At 42.7% G+C, this 26,179-nt stretch overlaps 1 protein-coding gene across 1 annotated transcript in view; it reads left to right on the top strand.

Annotated features, from left to right (window-relative positions):
• Window positions 1-26,179, top strand: part of LRP1B (LDL receptor related protein 1B) — a 1,872,788-nt gene that overhangs the window by 1,239,196 nt on the left and 607,413 nt on the right. Inside the window, exons 32-33 of the mRNA XM_066577770.1 lie at window positions 6,423-6,517; window positions 22,135-22,284. Of these exons, the coding sequence (XP_066433867.1) occupies window positions 6,423-6,517; window positions 22,135-22,284 (245 nt within the window). The remainder of the gene's footprint in view (window positions 1-6,422; window positions 6,518-22,134; window positions 22,285-26,179) is intronic.

Raw genomic sequence — 26,179 nt, 5'->3', positions numbered from 1 at the left:
CATTCATCCTTCAAATATCTGGCAAGTTGTCTCAAAAAGATTCATCAGCCGGTCAACAATGGGGGTGTTGTCATTGGACAGCTTAGCAATAGAAGAACGTTCTAAAGAGTCATACTACTGCATCTTTACATCAGATGACAGTACCTGGGGAATGCCTTTTGTCTGAGTGCTTTGTTAAGTAGGCAAAGTTTCTGTTATGACCTAAGTGTCAAGGTTCGATCCCATGACCTCCTGTACTCCAGTCAGTAGCTCTCTCCGCAATGAGCTATCCAGCTTGCTGGACAAGTTCTCCTGCACACCTTAGTCTTGTTCCCAAATCCTACAACCCAGTCCCTGTTCTAATCCTGTCTCTGTTCTTGATTAGGCTTCCTATAAAAGCCTGGCCCTGCCATTCCCTCGGGAGTCCTACGGCAGACTGGATGGCTATTTCTCTCTTCATTCCTATGAGAATCACATTATGACTGCCATAGATAATACATTGATCTGCTGTAGAACTTAACCTGTCACAGTTTTGTTGACTGCCCTAATAAGCGCTGTATGCCAATGGCACTTCGAAAAAATAGTTAAAAGTTTCCCCGGATGTCCCTTTAAATGCTAAAATTAGAGCGACTTGCACCCATCACTATGAGGTGCCTATTGATGGCACATTTATGTAGCTTCCAGCTCAACGGTAGTTGTATCCATCCATATGCAATAGAGACAGTGAACACTTCCAACTTCCTGCTGAGCTAAAATGTAACTCACCTCATGCAACTACTTAAAGAACTTAACTTGGTTGAAGTTTCTGCGCAAACTCCAGGACTAAGGTACAAAATTAATTATTAGAAAAATGTAGACTTCAAAGTCAAGGTGCGTCACCAATATGTATTTCGAGACATTTTTTTCCTACATTTTAGCAACTTTGATGATCTGTCATTGAGTCACCAATTAATGAGCTATATCCTTCTTCCAAATGAGGGATCTAGCACATTATATAATTAACGAGGACTTGTTTGATGTTTTTTTTATCCTGTAATGATGGATATTTGAAGAATAACTGTCTATTTTCCTGTTCTATTCCTGACTTATTATAACGTGTGTCAAAATTGTGCTTGACTCTTGATGAGATTTCCATTCTCCTAGTTTGGTTTTTCTGAATAGATCATTATTTGTGATGGTTCTCACACTAAGATGCAGATGTTTTGTAGGACTTTAATGATAAAGGGCTTTTATTTTTGAATGTCGACCATATCTTGTGCCAATAACATTTCACGATCGCGTTTTCCCCTTCAAAAATCTCCACTTTTTTTACTTGACTCTTGCTATTTCCATCGGCCGTGTCCTCTAACTACCTGTCAACCACCCGCTAATTACTGTGATGCTACCTATTTCCCAGCTAAAAATGAAAATATTTGGCCACCTATCTATTTCTCCATTCTTGTATCAAAAAAAACTCATTAAAATTAATCCATATTATTACCGCCTTAACATTTTCATTGTTATTCCTGTTTTTGCTTGAACGTGTTGAGTTATAATAGAGACTTTAACAATACCACCGCTAGTTCTATCCCCATACATTGTACTCCACCACATTTTACGTTTTAGATCTTAGAAAATCCTGCAGTGATTGTTTGACATTTGTCAAAACGTAAGCTTAGTAATATTTTCGTTGCGTAACAGAAGTTTAACAAATGTTTCAAAGAACGTGAAAGCCTACAATTGTACGAGAATGTATTAAAGATTCTTCCTATGACTCAACTAAATAGAACACTCATGTTAGGAGCCTAACTTCAGTCGGGTATTGGCCGTAGTACTTTATGTTTAATGCCACTTTACAAAGTGTTTTCAGGGTAGGTTGGTAGAAGCTCTTTTTTTGTTCTTTTTTATTTAGAGTTTTCAGGAAAATCGCTGGGAAAAGGCTAAAGTACGTCTCTATTCAGAAGACATTCGGGATGCATGTTGTGAAATGCTACCAGTGCACCATGTAGTGTAATTCTAACATGCCCAGAAAGTTCTATTGACAAATGTATGCTGAAAAACTGTTATTTATTTCATACATTTAGCCGGTATATCATGGCATACATTTTTCACCATGTTAAAAAATGTAGTTAGCTGCAATAGAAACATGATGTGTAGTGTGGAAGTCAACAGCAGGCATAATCAATCATGGAATCCCAGAATGGTAGAGTTGGAAGGAGCCTCCAGAGTAACTGGTCCAACCCAATGCTCAATGCAGGATTCACTAAATCATCCCATACAGATGTCTGTCCAGCCTTTGTTTGAACATTTCCATTGAAGGAGAACTCCCCACCTCCTGTGGTAACCTGTTCCATTCATTGATCCCCTCACTGTCTAATATCTAATCTGTGTCTCCTTCCTTTCAGTTTCATCCCATTGCTTCTAGTCTTTCCTTGTGCAGATGAGAATAGGGTTGATCCCTCTGTACTGTGACAACCCTTCAGATATTTGTAGACAACTATTAAGTCTCCTCTCAGCCTTCTCTTCTACAAGCTAAACATTCCCAGATCCTTTAACCGCCCCTCATAGGACATGATTTGCAGACCGCTTACCATCTTGGTAACTCTTCTCTGAACTTGCTAGAGTTTGTCTATGTCTTTTTTAAAGTGGGGTGCCCAGAATTGGACACAGTATTCCAGATGAGGTCTGACTAAGGAAGAGTAGAGGGGATAATGACCTCACGTGATCTAGACTCTATGCTTCTCCTAATACATCCCAGAATTGTGTTTGCCTTTTTGGCTGCTGCATCACATTGTTGACTCATGTTCAGTCTATGATCTATTAGTATACCAAAGTCTTTTTCACATGTGCTGCTGCTTAGCCCAATTCCTTACATTCTGTATATGCTTTTTTTTTCTTTTTTCTTGCCCAGATGTAGGACTTTCCATTTCTTCTTGTTAAATACCATTCTGTTAGTCGTTGCCTACTGTGCAAGCTTTTCTTGATCTTTTTGAATACTCTCCCTCTCTTCCCTAGTGTTAGCTATCCCTTCTAGCTTTGGGTAGTCTGCAAATTTGATCAGTTTCTCATCAATTCCCTCCTCCAGATCATTTATAACAATGTTGACCAACACTAGGCTCAGGACAGAGCCTTGTGGTACCCCATTTAATACATCCTTCCACTTGGATGAGCAGCCATTTATGACCACTCTTTGAGTACAATCACTCAGCCAGTTGTGAATCCACCTAACAGTTGCCTTGTCAATCCCAGATTTGGTCATTTTTTTAAAATAAGTATAGTATGAGATACCATCAAGTGTATAGGCAATCAGCTACAGACTTTTTGGGCATAGTTGCGCTGTTGGAGAGAGTATACCAAATATAAAACAGACCACCAGTGGACCATCAGTGGCTACAAAGCTTGGCTGAATTATGGAGGCAGAATGAAAAAAGCATTGAGGCAGAATAGTATTTGTAATACCAAAAAAAAAATATGAGATAGACTTTTTTTTTTAAATGCTGTGGCACAGGACAGAAAATATTTACTACTTGTTATGTCTTTCACAACCACAAACTAGCGAACTCAGACGGAAACCAGATTGAACCACACAATTGTAAAACTAACTCGTACTCACGGACATACATAAACCAATGACTTTCAAGTGCTCAAAACACTCACCTGCATACCTGCACGCATAGCCAGATGGAATAACTATAGGTATTAATTTGTATTTTGACCAAGATACTTAAGACCGCGAGCCCACTTCATGGGTCCTTGTTGTCTCATGGGTCCAAACACTAATGAGACAACTATCCCCAGGAAAACCTGCCTGCATGCGGGGCAATTGCCACAACAGTGACAACCCTGAGCTCGAACCTAAGGAGCCTACCTCGTTCTAGATGATAAAGGATCCACAGCAAGACACAGTTCACACTACATGTACAGAAATCTGCACAGACACACAGGAACATGACACTGAAAACATCAAAACACACACTGAACATTCCCACTCACACCACATGTCCAGTGACATGTAGAAACATGACACTGTTTACACTGAACAAACAGAGGAAAGCCCAGCAGCCTCTAGCAGAGCAGCTGGTATATATGAGCAGCAGACCTGGGGGATTGGCTGGCTAGAGAAATCCACACCCAGCCAGTTCAATCAACCACCACCTGTGGGGCTGCGCTGCTGGAAACCCTGTAGAACAACAGATCCCAGCAGAATGCTCTAACAGAGGGCTCTCCGGAGACACAGGTACCTAACACACAGGGGTCTGGTGCAAAGGATAAACATACAGAACACTGATCAGACTGCGAATAGCACCAGGAGGCTAGACGCCGGAACTGACAGACCACGAAACAACAAGACTTCGAATAGCACCAGGGGACTTGACACAGAATGACCAAAGAACACCTCATTGTTCACACACACCAAACAAAACAGACAACCAACATAAATCAGGCTGACAAAAGACACCTGGGACCTATCCATACGGGCCTAGTACCGTCCACAGATCACAGATATACACATATGGTGGACAAGGAGAGGTAGTGCACATGATTGCTTTCCTTCTACCTGGAACGTGTACATCAGTTATACAAGAACTTAGGAATCTAGACAGAACTCAGAATCAGACAGAACTCGGAAACTGCGAACTGGACACATGGACAGACATGCCACACACGTAGAGAGGGGCCCAAAGGACATGCATACCTCCCACCTGAGACGTGGACATTCTGTTATGTCTTTCACAACCATGAACCAGCAAACTCAGACAAACAAATGGAACTGCAGAATTGCAAAACTGACTCATACTCTGAGACATACATAAACCAACGACTGACAAGCACTCAAAACACTCTCCTGCATACCTGCACACATAGCCAGATGGAATAACTATAGGATGTCCAAGGTATTCATTCATATTTTGACCAAGATACGTAAGGCCGTGAGCCCATTTCACGGGTTCTTGCTGTTTTGCGGGTCCCTACTCTAATGAGACAACTAACCTCAAGAAAACCTGCCTGCATATGGGGCGATCGTCGCAATAGGGACGAACTTACGCTGAAACCAAGGGACTTACCTCGTCCTAGATGATAAAGGATCCACAGCAAGACACAGTTCACACCACACGTACCGAAACCTGCACAGGCATGCAAGAATATGGCAGTGATCACATCAAAACACACACTGAACATGCCCACTCACACCACATGTCCGGCCACATGTGCAGACACACAGGAACATAACACTGTTTACACTGAACATACTGAACAGAGGAAACTCCAGCATCCTCCATCAGAAGAACTGGTATATATGAGCAGCAGACCTGGGGGATTGGCTGGCTGGAGAAATCCACACCCAGCCAGCCCAATTAACCACACCTGATGGGCTGCACTGCTGGAAACCCACGTAGAACAACAGATCCCAGCAGAATGTACTAATACTGCTATTTGAATCAGAAGATTGCTGCATTGATGGATTTACATGCATATGTAGTGGGAAAAAAATTTCTTTTTTTTTTTGGACAAGTTCAGTGGTGCAGGACGGAGAATTTTTTTCCTGACTTGAATCCGATTGACTACTTTAACCTCTGTTCCTTCAATGGGAAAAGGACAATACAGTCTTGGATGAACACAGCTTGTTCTACTTCAAATGGCTGCTGCTCCGGTTTTGTCATGACTACAAGAATCTGGCCTTTAAAATTAAACCAAAAGTTGTGCCTATAGCCATGATAGAACCAGAGTTACAGTCATTTGAAGTAGGGTCGGGAAACTGAATTTACAGCACTCACTTCAGTTTGAGTGCTGAATGGAAGGACAACCGTGACAAGCAGGCAGTAGAGTACAATCTAGGATTCTAATGTCGTTCCTCCTGTCCCAGTGGAGGGTAACATGGACTTTTGTCGTGTTATGACACCCTTATCAATCAGAGAACATGCTTGCTCTCTAATTACATATGGGAGAAAATGAGTGAGAAGCTGATCACTTGTTCATCTACTCACTATCCCCTTATGCATTATTTTAAACTATTAAATACATTAAGTCCACATAGTTGGTCTCACCACCACCATAACAACCACTACTATACAACACTATACTAGTTATCCAGCTCAGTACATTCTGTAAAGAACAAAACAAAAGCCAACATGGACATTCTCAGATCATCTCACGTCTCCAAAACAGGAATAAAAAGTAATCAAAAAAGTTGCATCTATCTCAAAATGGCACCAGTAAAAATGACAAGTTGTCTCCCAAACACCGAGCCCTCATACGGCTCTGCTGCCAGGAAAAGAAGGACCATGGTGTAAAGTGTACTTCGGCCGGCATCTGGAATGGCGCTCCAAGCACATAACTAAAAAATTAATTAGAAACAGTAATTGACAAGCAGATTTGTCTCTCCACATAGAAACTTTGACATTTTGGAAATGTTTAATGCGCATTTGTGTCATGAAATAAGTTTCATTTTCTTTTCTATAAAGGAAGATCTTCTGGATGGATGGAAACAGCATAAATATGGCCAACATGGACGGAAGTAACAGCAAGATCCTTTTCCAGAATCAAAAAGAGCCTGTTGGTAAATACATCTGCCTTTCTATTATCCCTCAGCCTTTCCCCCCAAATGTTTCCCTTTTTCCTTGTGAGCCTTCTTCTTTTAAAGGGCCCGAAGTCACATGACTCTTTGGGCGATCACCCACTTGTGTGTTTTTCACACGATTGACAATGGGACTTTCTCATGTTAAAGACGCATCACACAAAAATTGCAAAGCGCAAACTTGTGATGTGTTTTCAACATTAGAAAGTCACATTGACAATCGCGTGAAAAAAAACCAAGCGGGTGATCACCCTTAACGTTACTTTCCGTGGGTGAAAATCAGAGTCTGATAGATTTGGAAGAGAAGGCAAACTTGGCAAGTAGAAAAAGCCTTTTTCCCTGAGTTTATACATAACAGTTATGGGTCAAGAAGGGTGTCGTCTCTCCTTAAGGAGAGCACCCAAAAAGTGTGTAGAGACACCCAGGGGGTGAGTGAGTCAGGGAGGGTATGAGGGGGTGGGGGTGGGGGGGGTCACTCTCTTGTTTGACTCTTAAAGCTCTTTTACGCAGAATGATTTGCATTCAAAAAAGTAGTTGAAGTAAGTGAAGATTACCAATAATCGTTCAGAGTGAATGCAGCTAACGATCGAATGAAGAACAATAAATCGTTTGCTTTTCATTCATTGTTCATTTTATGCTGGCATGAAAATAATCATTTGGTTCATTCACTAATCGGTCAGTTTAAATCCCGATTGATCAGTCATTTTCATTCACTTATACAATGAATGTGAATGACTGAATGATTTGTCATTTGAATGAGCCAACGATGTATGTGCCCACATAAACGGCCTGAGCCAACGCTGACATCATTTGGTGGTTCAAATGACAAATTAGCAGGTCTGGACGGACCATTTAGGCCTCATGTCCACGGGCAAAATATGATTTAGGATCCGCAGTGGATCACCCGTATGCGGATCCGCATCCCATAGGAATGCATTGACCACCCGCGGGTAGATAAATACCCACGGATGGTCAATAAAAGTGATTTTAAAAAAAATGGAGCATGAAAAAAATGGACCATGCTCCATTTTCGTGCGGGTCTCCCGCGGGGACGGCTTCCGCAGGTTTCTATTAAAGCCTATGGAAGCCGTCTGAATCCGCGGGAGACCAAAATCAGAATATACTCACCTGCTCCGGATCTTCCCTTCTTCGCGGCATCATCTTCTCTCCGTCGTGGCCAGATCTTTTTTCTTCGGGCCGGCGCATGCACGCGGCACACAACCGACGTGCCGTGCACATCCGCCGGGCAGAAGAAAGAAGATCCGGCCGCGACGGAGAGAAGATGAAGCCGCGACGAAGGGAAGATCCAGAGCGGGCGAGAGGTGAGTTAATTCTTCTTTTCAGCGCTCATGTCCGTGGGGGCAGGAGGGACCCGCTACGGATTCTCCAGCCTGATTTTCCCCGTGGACATGAGGCCTAATGCTACCTGACATGGCAGTGAGCCGCACTGTCAGGCGGGTTTATCTACACTTTGAATTACTTTACAATGAGGCTTGTTGGGGTGAGAGAAGAGAACAATAGCTTCGTAATGGGTTACGATAACTTTCTGCACTGCGCTATCACAATCACGGGAAGATGCGTCCCATCTGTATCTGCCCACAGTGCTACAGGTTGAGCGCGGTATTACAAGGGGCTGAGCTTCAATGCCACACAACAGAGAGATCCGAGTCTGTATGGCACGTCCCCTTAAGGCATCGCTGGCATGCATCTCACAGTATCTATTAAATGACTGATGCTTTGCATTATCTTGGACAAGGTTATATCCACATGGAATATATGAGTGCCAATGGCGGCCATTTTGTTCCAACCAATTGATTTTTTTTTTCTGCCATTGTTGATTTACATGAGAGCCCAAAAATAAACCGGCTTTCACTGATAATACAGCCATACAGTAGAACAGAACGTGTCGTAATGGGCAAAGCATTTGTTAATTCCACTGCGTAAGGCATTTGCTTTCCTCCGGCCAATTCATCAGACTGGATTCTGTATTTATTCTAGATCCAAGCCTTTATCTTAAGCTGGTTATTGCTACTCATAACATTGAGATTTGAGATTTATCCCATAAATTAACAGGAGCGCAGCGCTCCCAGCACACTGTGTGAATGCATCTCTTAATCAGTCGGTGCTAGCCGTCCCCGTCCTATTATATATGCATGGCTGTAGATTCAGCCTCGGAGCACCGCTCATAATTAGACTTGTGCTGCCTGCTATTCATACATGGTGAAAATAAAGACGACTTAGACTCCCATCAGCTCTCATCTCTTCTATTTAGATGTAATAAGGTCGCATTACAACTTGGCCTACATCGACACTGGTGTCTAGGACCCTCTGCTGCCAAGGCCTAGAAGGGGGATCTGAGGCAGTCATGTGGTCCTATGTGGTTTATTCCTGGAGGGTCCAAAGTAATATTCACTCTGATCTAGTCAGGTTTTTGTATGTGTTTTTAAGCTGGTCTTAGAAATGAGATGAAAAGTGATTTTTCAACGGATTCTCATTTAATACTTGGCCGATTGCACAAAAGAATGCGACCAATAAAAGGATCACGACTGGCAGAAGACGTCAAAGTACTTTCTTCCTGGAGGATCTGAATACACCTAGTCACACACAAGTCTTCACTCTACACCATATGGTTGCACAGAGCACTGGCCACCAGCTTGTAAGGGGGGCACCAGGTATATTTAGGCACTCCCTTAGGCTGCACACCCAGATGCTCTTCCACCTCCATGTGGCAGCGTCTTGTGGAACTGCATGAATCATCCTTCTGCCTTATCTGCTTCCTATCCTCTGATGCTCTGAGGCATCGCTATCAACCCATTGGTGCCCCGCAACACAATTGCTTAGTTCTGCTACTATATTTATCTTATGAGCTTGGTTTTGGTTTTGTATGTATGTTATGAGCTTGGTTCTGGTTCTATATTTATGTTATGAGCTTGGTTCTGGTTTTTTATGTATGTTATGAGCATGGTTCTGTATTTATGTTATGATCTTGGTTCTGGTTCTGTATGTATGTTATGAGCTTGGTTCTGGTTCTATATTTATGTTATGATCTTGGTTCTGGTTTTGTATATATGTTATGAGCATGGTTCTGTATTTATGTTATGATCTTGGTTTTGGTTCTGTATGTATGTTATGAGCTTGGTTCTGGTTCTATATTTATGTTATGATCTTGGTTCTGGTTTTGTATATATGTTATGAGCATGGTTCTGTATTTATGTTATGATCTTGGTTCTGGTTCTGTATTTATATTATGAGCCTGGTTCTGTATGTATGTTATGATCTTGGTTCTGGTTCTGTATTTATATTATGAACTTGGTTCTGTATGTATGTGTTGAGCTTGGTTCTGGTTCTGTATTTATGCTATTAGCTTGATTCTGGTTCTGTATTTATGCTATGAGCATGGCTCTGTTATTGCAACTATGTATTGAGGTTCGTTTGTGCTGTATTTATGTGCTGAGCTTGGTTCTGATGCTATATCTATGTAATGAGCTTTGCCATGGTACAGTACTTATTCACTGAGCTTTCTGATGTGGGTATGATGCTATCTTGCTGCTTTCAACAGAAGCAGAATACAGGCAGGCTGATTATCAGAGCAGTGTGTACAGTACTGTGCAAAAAACACTGCAAAGTAAGAACACTTTAAGAAGTGTTAACAGTTTATTTTTGCCAATTAACAAACTGCAAAGTGACTGAACAAAAGACTAATTTAAATCTCATCAATATTTGGTGTGATCCGCCCTAGACTGCAAAACTGCAGCAATTCTTCTTAGTACACTTGCATACAAAATTTCGAAGGCACTCAGCAGGAAGGTTGTTCCAGACATCTTGGAAAACTAAGCCCAGATCTACTGTGGATGTCGGCTCACTCCTTCTGTCTCTTCATGTAAGACAGACAGACTGGATGATGAGAGATCCGGGCTCTATGGGGCCACATCAGCACTTCCAGGACTCCTTGTTCTTTTTTATGCAGAAGATCATTCTTCATGACACGGGCTGGATGTTGGGGGTTGTTGTCCAAACTGCCTTCTGTCACAGTCAAATATTTGAAAAAAGTTTGTTCCAGTGTCGCCAGTAGAACAAAATATGATTGTTCTCAGTAAGAGAAAGCAAGTCATCTTGCAGATATGAGACCTTCTAATGGCTAACAAACATAACTAATGTTATCAGAATATGTGGATATATATATATATATATATATATATATATATATACTCATACATATGACAAGGCACAGGCGTGGTGGGATTAATCTGCACTTACAACAACACCGGTAGAGGAGTAAATACTTAGTTAGTCTGCTGATAAGGAATGTGCAGGTTTTATGGTCTCTGAATTAGGGGGTCACCAGGCCTGGGTGTTATCTCCCCTATAGATTTCTCATACTTCCCGGTCACACACAAATCCTCTTGAAGAATATAGGCCTCTGTTGAAAGTGTCAAAAGATTGTTATAATCTTGTACTCCCAATTTCTTCTATGACTTTGTGATTTGAAATTGCCTTTTAATATGGTGACATTCATGTGTTCTATGTTGTGTCCGTGACTACATAGTAACATAGTATGTTAGGCTGAAGAAAGACAATGTCCATCTAATTCAGTCTGCCCCCCTTCCCTTGTTGATCCAGAGGAAGGCAAAAAAAAAACAGTGAGGCAGAAGCCAATTAGCCCTGTTGGGGGAAAAAATCCTTCCCAACTCCATAATGGCAGTCAGAATAATCCCTGGACCAAGGTTTGAAAGTTCCTACCTGACTCCAAGACCCAGATTACCAACCCGCTGGTCACCTAATATCTGTATCCTGTAATATCATAGCGCTCTCGAAAGGCATCTAGTCCCTCTTAATCTCCTCCATTGATTTTACCATCATCACGTCCTCAGGCAGAGAGTTCCACAGTCTCACTGCTCTTACAGTAAAGAACCCCCTTCTGTGTTGGTGATGAACCCTGCTTTCTTCTAGACGTAGCGGATGCCCTCTTGTTACCGTCGCAGTCCTGGGTATAAACAATCATGGGAGAGTCCTGGTAGATTTTTATAGTAAACAAGAAGTGCACAGTTTACTGAAGCATTTACGTAACTAACAGAGTAACAACAATGGCAGTCTTGAACAGAGCAATTGAACCTGCAGTATACAACACTGTGTGAAAACAGTTGAACTTTTGAGTACTTCAACACTCTCTTTATATATCTAGAGGTGACACAGTAACAATTCACAGGCCTAGTTAACTGCTGGGCTTACTGGAAAGTTGATGATATGATACAGTTGTTGGAATGAAAGTTAAGATGACCGCTTTACTATCCCTGGCTTTGACTTTACCAGGTTTTGTGTAACTCACTGTTTTAGTGGAAAGGGTCCCAGCTTCCCTCCTCCTCACTGCTAGTAGACTAGGGAGTTGGTGAATCCTGGCTTCCCTCAAAAAAACACATGTTAAAGCTGCTTGCTCTGCTGACCTCCTCCTACACATCCTCCTTCGACGACCCTCTAAGCAGACTCTTCCACTAACTTCTCCTTCACTTCCTGTCTTGTTCCCGCACTTTCTCTCCTCCCCTCCCCCTCAGCAGAGAGGCTCACTGTGTAGTTTCCCACTCTGAACTCCAACCACACCCCTTGACCAATCAGTGGGGGCATGACATACAGCCAATTAGCATTCAGCTTTTGCCAAGCTTTTTTAGCTTAGGAAGAAGGGGGAAACAAGGTTTCTCCAACGCAAGGCACCTCCTATGCCTCCTTGAAGCACATAGGCAGGTGTGACAGGACAATGATTGTGTGGCTATTCTCGAGGACCCCCTGGGCCACTACACTTCTGTTTTGGAAAGAATTTTTACTCTGCAGCATTTTTCAAATTGCCTAAAACTTTTGCACTGCACTGTATATTTTTTTTTTCTTATGACGGGGAAGGGAACCCAAAAATTTCACACAGGTTGACATCTAACTTAAATTTTGCACTGACTAGCACCAAAATAATCAGCCTTTTTGGGAAATGAAGACCCAGCTTATGGCTGCCCGGGCACCTACTAGTAATGATGAGAATAATAGCCCGCATATTGAAGGACAATATCATAGTTCTTAATATTTGATATGCTACTATTAATCAATTTATTGGAACAGACCTTATTATGCCCCCAGGTGGACATGGTGTGCATGATCTTAATCTCAGTCCGGTGGCAACTTTAAGGCTTGTGCATCGGTCACTGTGTTGGGCATGGCATGAGCATGTGTTGTATCACCCTTTTTTAACAAATTTACAAAGATTTCTAACATTCTGTTGTCATTATGGGGTACTGAGTGCAGAATGAAGGAAACACAAGGTCACAACAATACAAAAATGTAAAAACATGAGGTGGTGTCTGTATGTGGTATAAATGGTGGGGTGGGGCATAGAAGTATAGTAAGAAAGAAAGAACCACTGTACGGAGCGTGGTCATTGGTGGTCGTGGCCTGTAAAGGAGGTTGGATGCAGTGGGTGAGAATGAGAGTGATTGCAGAAAGCCCTGGAGCCTCCTAGCTATGACTGTGAAAGCACTGTGCTGTGAGCAAAGCCTTGGAGCCTCGTGACTGTGAGAGCAGAGTAAGCTTCGGTCAGAGTCCTGGTGGAAGCCTTGACAACATGAAGTCCAGCACAACCCAAAAAACCCTTCAGTAGAAGAAAATGGCGATAAAATGCAGTTAAACTTGCAATGTTTTAAGAATAAAATAAACTAGTCTTGTAATAGGATGCGGTAAAGAGCCGAGTCACAAGGCATGACTGCAAATCGTAGATGTGGATCACCGGGGCAGGCGGCTTGTAGACAATGGCTTTAGGATGCTGCGATCAGTCTGACCCACATGCTCACATCCCGCTTTATTCTAGCCGTGAGATGGTTAAGACTCAATAAATGATGACTTATTACGGCTTTCGATTATCTTCCCAGCAGGAAGCCGACTTTATGATTTGTATTTAGCTGTCAGCTAATAAATAATGATATATCTGAGTCACATGTTTTACGATATTTTGATGTAAGAACAAAAGCAGATTACAGTATATCATAAACGTGGGACAAGCCAGCAGAGCATCTGTGCCAGGGCAGCGCTGGGTATTGTATATCACCCCTGGGCCTGCTGGATATTATGTGCTTTACATTAGCCGCCGGCCCTTCAGTCTCAGACGTTGACATGAAAATAAACCCATCAATTTCATCCTTACATTATGTTTCACGGGGATTCGGATGGAATAGAAATCATTTGTGCTTTTTTGTTGCATGGTGGAATATCACTTCTCAATGAATTCAGCAGTTTCTATGTTTTTGGAAAAAACGAAATCTGAAGAATATACAAAATTACATCTGGAGAAGAAACAATTCCTTCCGTGTCCCAAGTCTTTCAGTAAATATTTCACCTGTATTGGCTTCAATCATAAGTTCGTTCTACTAATTCGTTTTCATATGAAAAAAAAATAAAAAAATAAAATGCATAGTTAAAGGAAAACTCCAGAAAAAAAGACATAAAATGCGTTTGGAAAGTCCTCAGAGCCGCTCACGTTTTTACATTTTGTATTGTTGTGGCATTGTGTTTCCTTCATTCTGCACTCAGTACCCCATAATGACAACAGAATGTTAGACATCTTTGTAAATTTGTTAAAAAAAGGCTGAAGTGAGACAATGTCCATCTAGTTCAGCCTGTTTCCATCCCCCCCCCCCCTTGTTGATCCAGAGGAAGGCAAAAAAAAAACAAACAATGAGGCAGAAGCCAATTTAGCCCATTGGGGGAAAAAATTCCTTCTTGACTCCATAATGGCAGTCAGAATAATCCCTGGATCAACGTTTGAGTTCTACCTACACTACCGTTCAAAAGTTTGGGGTCACCCAAACAATTTTGTGTTTTCCATGAAAAGTCACACTTATTCACCACCATGCGTTGTGAAATGAATAGACAATAGAGCCAAGACATTGACAAGGTTAGAAATAATGATTTGTATTTGAAATAACATTGTTTTTACATCAAACTTTGCTTTCGTCAAAGAATCCTCCTTTTGCAGCAATTACAGCATTGCACACCTTTGACATTCTAGCTGTTAATTTGTTGAGGTAAGCTTGAGAAATTGCACCCCACGCTTCTAGAAGCATCTCCCACAAGTTGGATTGGTTGGATGGGCACTTCTGGCGTACCATACGGTCAAGCTGCTCCCACAACAGCTCAATGGGGTTCAGATCTGGTGACTGCGCTGGCCACTCCATTACCGATAGAATACCAGCTGCCTGCTTCTGCTGTAAATAGTTCTTGCACAATTTGGAGGTGTGTTTAGGGTCATTGTCCTGTTGTAGGATGAAATTGGTTCCAATCAAGCGCTGTCCACTGGGTATGGCATGGCGTTGCAAAATGGAGTGATAGTCTTCCTTATTCAGAATCCCTTTTACCCTGTACAAATCTCCCACCTTACCACCACCAAAGCAACCCCAGACCATCACATTACCTCCACCATGCTTAACAGATGGCGTCAGGCATTCTTCCAGCATCTTTTCATTTGTTCTGCGTCTCAGAAACGTTCTTCTTTGTGATCCAAACACCTCAAACTTGGATTCATCCGTCCACAACACTTTTTTCCAGTCTTCCTCTGTCCAATGTCTGTGTTCTTTTGCCCATCTTAATCTTTTGCTTTTATTGGCCAGTCTCAGATATGGCTTTTTCTTTGCCACTCTGCCCTGAAGCCCAAAATCCCGCAGCCGCCTCTTCACTGTAGATGTTGACACTGGTGTTTTGCGGGTACTATTTAATGAAGATGCCAGTTGGGTACCTGTGAGGCGTCTGTTTCTCAAACTAGAGACTCTAATGTGCTTATCTTCTTGCTTAGTTGTGCAACGCGGCCTCCCACTTCTTTTTCTACTCTGGTTAGAGCCTGTTTGTGCTGTCCTCTGAAGGGAGTAGTACACACCGTTGTAGGAAATCTTCAATTTCTTAGCAATTTCTCGCATGGAATAGCCTTCATTTCTAAGAACAAGAATAGACTGTCGAGTTTCAGATGAAAGTTCTCTTTTTCTGCCCATTTTGAGCGTTTAATTGACCCCACAAATGTGATGCTCCAGAAACTCAATCTGCTCACAGGAAGGTCAGTTTTGTAGCTTCTGTAACGAGCTAGACTGTTTTCAGATGTGTGAACATGATTGCACAAGGGTTTTCTAATCATCAATTAGCCTTCTGAGCCAATGAGCAAACACATTGTACCATTAGAACACTGGAGTGATAGTTGCTGGAAATGGGCCTCTATTCACCTTTGTAGATATTGCACAAAAAACCAGGCATTTGCAGCTAGAATAGTCATTTACCACATTAGCAATGTATAGAGTGCATTTGTTTAAAGTTAGGACTAGTTTAAAGTTATCTTCATTGAAAAGTACAGTGCTTTTCCTTCAAAAATAAGGACATTTCAATGTGACCCCAAACTTTTGAACGGTAGTGTAACTCCAAGACCCGGATGAACAACCTGCTGGTCACCTAATGTCTATATCCTATAATATCATAGCGCTCTAGAAAGACATCTAGTTTCTCTTAAATCCCTCTATGGATTCTGCCATCACCACTTCCTCCGGTAGAGAGTTCCATAGTCTCACTGCTCTTACAGTAAAGAACCCTTTTCTATGTTGGTGATGAAACCTGCTTTCTTCTAGACGTAGCGGATGCCCTCTTGTTACCGTCGCAGTCCTGGGTATAAACAGATCATGGAGAGATCCTTGTATTGTCCCCTCATGTATTTATACAGAGTTATTTGGTCGCCCCTTAGCCGTCTGTTTTCCAGGGTGAATAATACCAGTTTTGGTGCCTCTCTGGGTATTCCAGTCCCGTCAGTCCATGTATTAGTTTAGTTGTCCTTCTTTGAACCCCCTCTAGCACTGTAACATCTTTCCTGAGCTCCGGTGACCAGAACTGTACGCAGTATTCCATGTGGGGCCTGACAAGTCCAGTTTGTTAGTTAATAATAAGTCCAGGATGGCCGCAGAATTCCCATGTGGAGTGTCTGCATGAAAATTCTATGGCAAATCAGCCCTGTGTGGACCAACTTTAAAGGAGTTTTCCAGTTAGCGCCCACCGGGATGCACCAGGGTGGGAGCAGAAACACTGCTCTGACCCCTGTGTGGTCATTGAAATTATGAATGCTGTCCGCTACACAGGATTTGCAGCAACACTTGCACTATGACCCCAGTGCATCCCAGTGGCAAAGCCTGGAAAACCCATTTAGTGTCGGCTGAATGATTCTTAGCCTGGGAGCCGCAGCACCTCGATTGGGAATTACTGCCTTATTTTAGACAATGGGGTGTCTTATGTCCATTCAACTAGGTGACTCCAATCAAGGTGTAGAAACATCTCAAAGATGATCAAGAGAAATGGGAGCCCCCAGAGCTATCTCACTGCCAGATTCTGCTTTTACTTTGTCATTATGGGGTATTAAGTGCAAAATTATGGGGAAAACTTGATTTTTTTTTATTTGCACAAACCCACAACATAAGAAAATGTAAATGAAAGTGAAAGGGCCTGAAGACGTTCCAAATGCAGTGTATATACAGTGCTATACCTAAAAGGGCAGTGCATGACTTCTATCTTGGATGGTCTCCAATATTTGTGATACATGCAGAGCAGGCAGTGATATTCTTGTCATCTGATAGATTTAACAACATAGCCCACAAAGTGAAGGGATATAATCCAAAATAGCAATACTCAGTAGAGCACCAAATAGACATGGAAGGTCAAAAGGTGTGCAGACAGACCCACCTGGTGTGCCGACAGACCCACCTGGTGTGCGGACAGACCCACCTGGTGTGCAGACAGTACCACCTGGTGTGCAGACAGACCCACCTGGTGTGCAGACAGACCCAGCTGGTGTGCAGACAGACCCACCTGGTGTGCGGACAGACCCACCTGGTGTGCAGACAGACCCAGCTGGTGTGCAGACAGACCCACCTGGTGTGCAGACAGACCCACCTGGTGTGCGGACAGACCCACCTGGTGTGCGGACAGACCCACCTGGTGTGCAGACAGATCCACCTGGTGTGCAGACAGACCCACCTGGTGTGCGGACAGACTCACCAGGTGTGCGGACAGACTGACCAGGTGTGTGACATCCGTTGACGAAAGAGAAGGATCAACCAGTAAGAGTTCCAGCTGGCTCAACACGTTTCAGCCACAAGCAACACAAGTCCCCTTCCTCAGAAGCACAAACAATAGATACAGCAGTGTAGTTGCTTCCATATATAGTGTTCTGTTCATGGTTGGCACATGCTGGTAGCAATCAGCACAACCATCGCGTGGTTTCCTACTCCATCAACACAATTTGCATAGAACTCATGTCATTCATTTTATATTCAAACAGCCACACTATGCAAAGAGCAAAGAGCCATGTAGTATGCTATATTAACCCTTTCCAATCCACTGCCTGACATCTAAAGACATTCTGATTGAAGGCTGTAGAGCTCCGATGTCGAAAGACATCCGGCAGGGTATTCTTACTGTAGATTACTGGCCGGTCTGTTGTCGGGGGCCTCTCCAGTATGTCCCATACCACAGTACTGCCTCTAGCCAGCAGATGGTGCCATTGTATAATAGCTGAATGAGAAGGTCTCCTAGGTAACACTGAATCCAAAATTGGATTGCAAAGGGTTAATACTGTAGCATAACGTGCTTACGGTTAGCATTATATTTGCTACATCTGTATCATTGCAATTGGAGCAACTCAAAACAATGGGCAATCAGTCTAGTAGTATTAAAAGGGTAGTTTATAATTATTATAATAATACGTATGATTGTTTTTTGGGAGGATGTCCTTGTAGTGGACTTGAATACAAGATCCTCTGACCTCAATAATACACCGCAATACTTCTATATTGCATTTATTTATTTATATTCCTTCACATTGATGGCTGTGAAAGGTCTGGTAGGCTTCTGTCCCTCTGCGATCACATTACAGGGCAAAAGCGATGAGTTCACAGCATATAAAAGTTTAAAGTAGCTGGGATCGGAGTTATCTTTGATCCTGACTGCTAATGCTGGCTGCCAAATGACCAATACAGCCTGCATCAGCAAGTGATTGCACAAACACATGGACACGGTCCTGAGCCCTGGCTTCTACTGTGCTGTAATAGTATAGGGGCCCGTGTTAAGGACATGCATTCTGCAATGTATAACTAAACTATTAAAACACAGAATGGACACTATTGTCAGGTCATGTTTAATATATTAGTTATTACGTTACAACTATGTATTTGTTATAACTTTTACCAGACTATTTGACCAGCCCAATTTATGTATGAATCTTGAACCACGTTTTTTTAATGTTTCTACTTTGCCCATACTCTGCAGTGACCCTTTGCACTAACAGAACCCTATGTGGATAACATACAGTCCTTTTATTTGCTCACCAGGGCTGGGTGCAGATTTATATGGGTCCTTTGGTGATAGTTACAGTGGGCTCACTTAGTAATTTATAGGCCCTGATTTGCCCCTTTATTATGTTTCAGGCCCATCTGGGCTTCCTTAGTAATTTATAGGTGCCCTCTTAGTAATTTATAGGCCCCACTATGCTGCTTTAGTAAATTATATGATAAATTTTGCTACCTTAGCAATTTATAGGTGTGCCTTGAGAAATTTATAAGCCTCATTGTGCCCCCTTAGTAATTATACATTCCACTGTGCTCCATTAGTAATTTATATGTTTTGCTCTGCCAGCTTAATAATTTACAGGGCCCACTATGCTCTCTGAGTTACTTATAGGTACCACTGTGTTCACTGAGCGGTCGGTGAGACCTCACTGTGCCCCTACAATGAAATAGACAATAATCTCACTCCCCTCCATCACGCTCCCACTGCATCCTCCTCCTCTGCCTTAGCTTCTTTTAGCCTGGGTTGTGCAGAAAGCACGCAGCACAGCTACAGAGGAGGGTTGGCGGAAGAGGAAGCGCTCAGCTTCCTACAGTACCACTGTCATAGTCAATTGTACTCACACTTTAAAGGGATTCTGTCACCAGGCTCAAGAAGTTTGACTTGAAGTTGAGCCCTGAGCCATGGAGGTGGCCCGTGGCAGTCTATCCCCATCCACATCAAGCAGAGCAAGAGCTCTCTCCCTATACAGAAAAGGGGAGAGAGCGGTCAGTCTGAATGCTGCAGGTGGGGAGAAGGCAGTGCGGCCGCCTCCGTGACTCAGAGCTGAGTTGCAAGTCAAACTTCATGAACCAGGTGACAGAATCCCAATAAACACAATGGATTTCAAAGAACTGCATTGGTCCCATCCCTGAGTGGGTCCCCCATACAAGTGGCCCCAGCATCTGTCTGGGTTTTCTGGGTGCTGACGCCGCTGTAGCTACATACTCTGCCTTATTTTATGTAAACTCGAAATGAAGCATATCCCTACAAGAAACATTAAAAAACAAAATTACAGCGGTAGAGAAATTGACCTGGAAACTGATTTTAGCTAATGAGCTGTGTGTACCGAAAATGTCCTGAGAATTGGAAGCTATGATGACTCTGCCAAGTGTGCATATGTATGCTGGTGGTGGTGGGGGATGAGGGCATAGGACCTAGACAGTACGCACATACTTTAATATCAGCCTCACAGCAAATCCCAGACAGTGATGAAAAACTCTAATAAGCCGTATCTCGTAATGAATGTGCATTATTTGCCAATTAAATATGCCCAGGCTGTTTGTAATATATCTTGGGATGCTTTAATTACCAGAGTTATGCATGCTTTAATGCTGCTTAGTGTAAGACGAAGAGTTAAATAATTCTAAAACTGCGCTTGTCTAACGAGGAGCGATGGAAACTGAGATAGTCTCGCAGTAAATATATACTCGATGCGTTGGGGCATTTTCTTCTGAAACGATATGATGGCCAATTAATTAGGACTCTTTAAATAGTTCGCCTATTTTACTGGGGAAATAAATATTTTGCCGTTAAGACTTCTCGCTGTCAGCGGCGTCTGCAGGATAACGTATGTCGACTTCCTTTAATCTTTCCGCTACTTTAAATCCACACACACATGTTCCGCCGTCATTCTGTCTACTTAAGTTCCGTGTTTCTTGTAGATTACGAGCTGCCGGAGGCGCGGACCTACTTTTCTATCATTATTTTTAATGGGTATTTTTAAGATCTCACCAGAGCTAATATGCAAATTATAACAAATGGGAAGTAAATATGTTCTACTTAATTGCAATTTGCATCGTTATCATGAGATAATGTTATGGTAATGATTTCTACCATGAATATTCATTCAAGAGGACACAATGGCCGCCATGTTATAATCATCACCAGTAGAAAACTCAAAAACAGCTCTCCATCATGCAGAACCCTTGGGGTTAAGGAGCGGATGAGTAGACAAATGGGGACATGCTCACCTGCTGCCATTGGGCTTTGGCAGGCACAGCTCTGAGACTGGCATTCTGACAGCAGCAGCTGCTCCTGGAGCACGTAGGTGGAAACTGCCATGGGAATCGGTTGAAGAAGAAGTGAAAAGTCAGGTGGTTGTCCAGCGCTGCTACTTTGAAGAGAATCACTTATGAGGATAGAGCATTGTGTTTATCCTCATGGGCGATGTTCCTCAATAATAGCAGGCCAGAGGAACTTCTGATTTTTCACTTATAATTCAATTATTATCCCTGCCAGATCATCATAATGTTAATCGTGGGTTTCTATGGATTAATTTCATAGCTATCTACAGTTTATTGCAAATGTATTCACCCGATTGGTCAATTAGAGGCTGCAGTGTCCCCTCCCAGTCTCCTGGTGTCATCGCTCACATCCTGGGTGACATAATATCAGGAATTTAGAACAAAATGTGATTGTTCTCAGCAAGAGAAACTAAGTAATCCTGTAGATATGATAGCTTCTACTGGCTAACAAAAATACTTGATGTTAATGTGAGCTTTCGAACCAATGTAGGGCTCTTCCTCAGGCATAATGAAACAGATCCGAAGAGCCATGTATATACAAACATACCTATGACAATTCACAGACATAGTGGATTAGTTTGCACTTGAAAGGATACTACAACAGGATGAGTAGAGAAATAAATACTTAATTAGTCCACTCATAAAGATGTGAAGGTTTTATGGTCTCTGAATTAGTGTTAGGGGGTCACCAGGCCAGAGTGTTATCTCTGCTATAGATTTCTCATACTTCCCAGTCACACATTAATCCTCTTGAGGAATATAACCCTCTGTTGTAAGTGTCAAAGGTTGTTATGAATTCAGAACAGTGACGTCGCAGCCTCTAATTGGCTGCAGCAGTTAAGTCACGTCCGGTGACAGCATGTACAACCAACACCAGGACCGTGGCAGGACTGCAGCGCTGGATTGGCAGAGGAGGGCTAAGTCCAGTTCAGTGGGTGCTACAGGTGGAATGTTATGCAATGGCCGTACCACCCCTTAAAGAGCTGGCACGTATTACAGATATGATTTCACAAACACATTTCAGCATTGATTATACCGCCTACCAGGAAACGCGGAGATGACATTACTGATGAAGCTGTTTTCCCTAATCATTTAGTCAATGTGCTCGTTGCATCGTGTTTTATGTACAATCACAAAGTAAGTTCTGTAATTATGTGATGTTATTTTTTAGAGTATTCAATCTTTTTAATGTATTTACAGGATTATCAATAGACTATGCCGACAGCAAGTTATACTGGGTCAGCTCCGGTAACGGGACCGTAAATAGATGTGGCCTGGATGGTACTAATTTAGAAGTAATGGAGTCAATGAGGAAGGAATTAACAAAAGCTACTGCATTAACCATTGTGGGTAAGTGGGTTGTACCACATGCAATGTCTTGTATCGATCAGCTCCTGATTAACTATAGATGGTGTGATTGAGAATAATAAAGAAAGTATTACCTATATGCATCCTGTATAGGGAACGAAGGCTGCCCATACAATGTGCCAATGTACTATTAGACTGCCTATCTATCTATTATATGTCAATGAACTATTGGACTGCCTATCTATAGAGGACAGTCCATAAAATAGCCTTACACAACTACATGCATTCATCCTCATGTATCGGACCCTTTCCTTTGTTAAACATAATTAAGAGCCTACAGTACATTGGTCTGGTTTCAACAAAAAATTGGGCTGTTTTGATTTGCCCTTTGGTTTTGAACCCTGTTGCTGCGTCTAGGATGGTAATGGTCCTTACTGTGGAAAGCACCACTGGGGTGTAGGAAGGCATATAAGAAATGCAATGCTCCCTGGGGAAGCAAGCTATGCAAATGAGTGATGGAATAATCCTCCACAACGCAACTTATTGGAAGGTAGCTAATGGCACCCCGCCAAAACAGTCTGCCAAGAAAACGTCACAATGTGACATCACCCTAGAAGTCAGTCATGACTCGGTGCTTGCACCAGGGGACTTTACCTTTACCCTATAAGTCAGTTTCCAACCTCTTAACAGACCTTGCAGTATGAGTAGGAATGTAAGCCAAACCAGAATATCCATGTTGCAGATAGCTGTTTCAGGATTCTGGTTAGCTAGGTGAGAGGCCATCAACATGAGTCCAGGGGAGTAACATTTCTCAGTGTGGAGTCACCACAATGGAGAGCACCACAAAGGTATATGGAGTCTATTATTCTAGTCAGTAGGAGGACATGCAGTTCTTGCCCCTCATTAATGCACCATGTAGTTCTGGTTGGCTAGGTGACAAACCATCAACATGAGTCGGGGGGACTAATGTTTATTCTTGAAGAAAGCACCACAAGCAAGACCCCCACAAGAGTGCAGGAAGTCTTATAGGCCATGCAGTTCACTAGGTGGAGATGTAGATCGAAATTTCTGGTCATCACCAGGGTCAATGGACGTACAGTTTCTCTTACGTAAGAGCATATATGAAGCATGAGGAGCCTTGTAAGGCCATACATGCTCTTCTGGAAAAATGTAAATGGAAGATGGAACGATGTCTCTACAGCGCCACCTGTTGGAAGGCAGCATTCCTGCGAGTCAATGTCTGAACTTTTAACAGGCCTTTAAACAATGACTGAGAATATGAGCCAAAGCCAGTAAATCTTTTCAGATTGTGGAGATATTTTCTTTTTCTTGTTTAGTTTTCCCTTGGTGGCGTATACTGTAAGCATTGTGCTTCTTTGTAGATTAATAAGAGAATTACATTTACAAGACAAAAGTGTTGAAGGCACATAATTTTGCCCCAAATTCAATTTAACCCTCCCAAACAATAAAAACCTGCGTGTTGTACAATGAATGTTTGCATCCTAAATGTCTTAATTTTCCACTTATCATACATTTTTGAATATATTTAAAATGTATTTGCGTTTTCACCAAGTTTTCTAAAATACTCCAGGTTCTCCTTATCTCTCATTTGCTTCTGTTTGCACCCTGTTTCATGCCTGTAAGTTGTGATTTTCAGGAGATCTTTCCAATTTTTTGCTGTTCTGCTGTTTGCTATCCACTTTCAGGGAGGGGATATGTAGCAGACATAATATTCTGCCAGTAGTTCACTGTCCTGACTTCCTTGCCCTTACTCTCCATGCTGCATTGCACTGTATTTGGTGCAATAATCTTGGAGACAGTATCTGAATGCCCATCCCTGTGCTTTCTCAGGATGATTCAGGCATTCAGAGACATTAAGGCCAAATGGTTAGTGAACCCACTACAAGCTGTAACAGCAGGAGAGGCAGAGATTGTGGAGATCACAGTGTTTGCAGATCTGTCAGCCTCTGTGAGCATGGGAGCTGTATGTGAAGATAGCAACAGGAGGAGGAGCTAAGGAAACGTGCCAGTGTCCTTGTTACTACAGAAGCTCTGTACCTAATGACAGAAAGTGGATTGCAGAGAAGCTGGAAGGCGAGACCCGTAGTGGCGGCCACTTCAAACATGATTCACAAATCAACAACATTTTTAATGCAAGTGTATTACAGAAATGATGAGACGAACACAAGCAAGAAGATGAGAAGAGGTTGTCTAAAAAACTTAAAGGGGTTGTCCCGCGCCGAAACGGGTTTTTTTTTTTTCAACCCCCCCCCCCCCCGTTCGGCGCGAGACAACCCCGATGCAGGGACCTAAAGAAAGCTTACCGGAGCGCTTACCTTAATCCCCGCGCTCCGGTGACTTCTATACTTACCGGTGAAGATGGCCGCCGGAATCCTCTTCCTCCGTGGACCGCAGCTCTTCTGTGCGGTCCATTGCTGATTCCAGCCTCCTGATTGGCTGGAATCGGCACGTGACGGGGCGGAGCTACACGGAGCCGGCATTCTGCACGAGCGGCTCCATTGAAGAGAGCAGAAGACCAGGACTGCGCAAGCGCGGCTAATTTGGCCATCGGAGGGCGAAAATTAGTCGGCTCCATGGGAACGAGGACGCTAGCAACGGAGCAGGTAAGTAAAAAACTTTTTATAACTTCTGTATGGCTCATAATTAATGCACAATGTATATTACAAAGTGCATTATTATGGCCATACAGAAGTGTATAGACCCACTTGCTGCCGCGGGACAACCCCTTTAATATGCAATGTCTCTAAGCAACAATGTGGGAAATGTTTAAAAAATAACAGAACAGAAAACTGCGCAAGAGAGCGCGCCTGAGACACCATGTCATGGGCAGTCCAAAATCCCTGCTATATGCAGCGAATCGCCGTCTCGCACAGTAGTAAAACGCTGCTTTATACAGAGCTTTAGGTATACGCTCGTGTGAGCCTGCCCTGAAAGGGAACGGTAGGTGAATAACTAGAACCAGGTAAAACTAAGAGAAAGGTTATAGACGTACGGGATCCTGCGGGTTCTCAATTATCTGCTAAAAATAAATGCTAGGACTCTACAAGCGCCGCAGAATACGACAATTATCCAGATCTGCGCTGATTGCAAGATATCCCGGCTCTCCATATATGGAGGGATTTATAAAATGTAGATGTGTTGTGTGCAGATAGATTTCATGTATATGTGTTTGGTTGATCAAAGTGATAGTTATAAGGATGTCAGCACTCCTCCAGTACCTAAGAATAACCACGTTTGATAATGCAAGTAGTTTACAGCTGAGAATCCGACATTTCAGTGGGATGAGATGGCAGCTGATGTTCATCAAGGCTAATGAGTGGGGGTTTGGACTGTATAGTCAACTAAAGAAGCTAGTAGATGAAATACAAAGTCCCCATACTGCTGGATAAAAGGGCAGTTCCACCAAACATGAACCGACAGTCAACCGAACAACCAGGGTGTCTCTTAGACAGATGGGCTGGTGTGTAATGCCATCTCACGGTCATTTTCATTCATCTACATGAATGCCTTATGAGTCAGGTAGAAGGACTGCTTCCATTCTCTAGTTTTGACCTCTCTGCTTTTTCCACTCTTTCGGAGAGTATGTTTTTTGAAAACTAGCACGATCATGTAGCGATGTGTATGTATGGAATATATTTAAATTGTAATTCGTCCACTAGTGTCAAACAATCATTAGTTTTGAGTTGCTCAAATGGCCTCCACCGTGGGGCTAGTTCTTGTATATCCGGGAAGCCCAGCCCTCATCCCCATATATCTTCACTAAGTATGGTGCTGGTTTATGTTACACCAAACATATTGAGATAGGATTCTCTTCACATCTGTAGAGAAACGTTCTGGTAGCTCAATGGGGAAGGTACCAGACAGGTATAGCAGTTTGGGCAGTATAAATATTTTGAAGGTAGCGATTCTTCCTATC

Source organism: Eleutherodactylus coqui, chromosome 8 (assembly GCF_035609145.1).
Source record: "Eleutherodactylus coqui strain aEleCoq1 chromosome 8, aEleCoq1.hap1, whole genome shotgun sequence".
Taxonomy (NCBI): Eukaryota; Metazoa; Chordata; class Amphibia; order Anura; family Eleutherodactylidae; genus Eleutherodactylus; species Eleutherodactylus coqui.
Note: the sequence above shows the minus strand (reverse complement) of the source record. Positions and strands in the feature narration are given on the sequence as shown.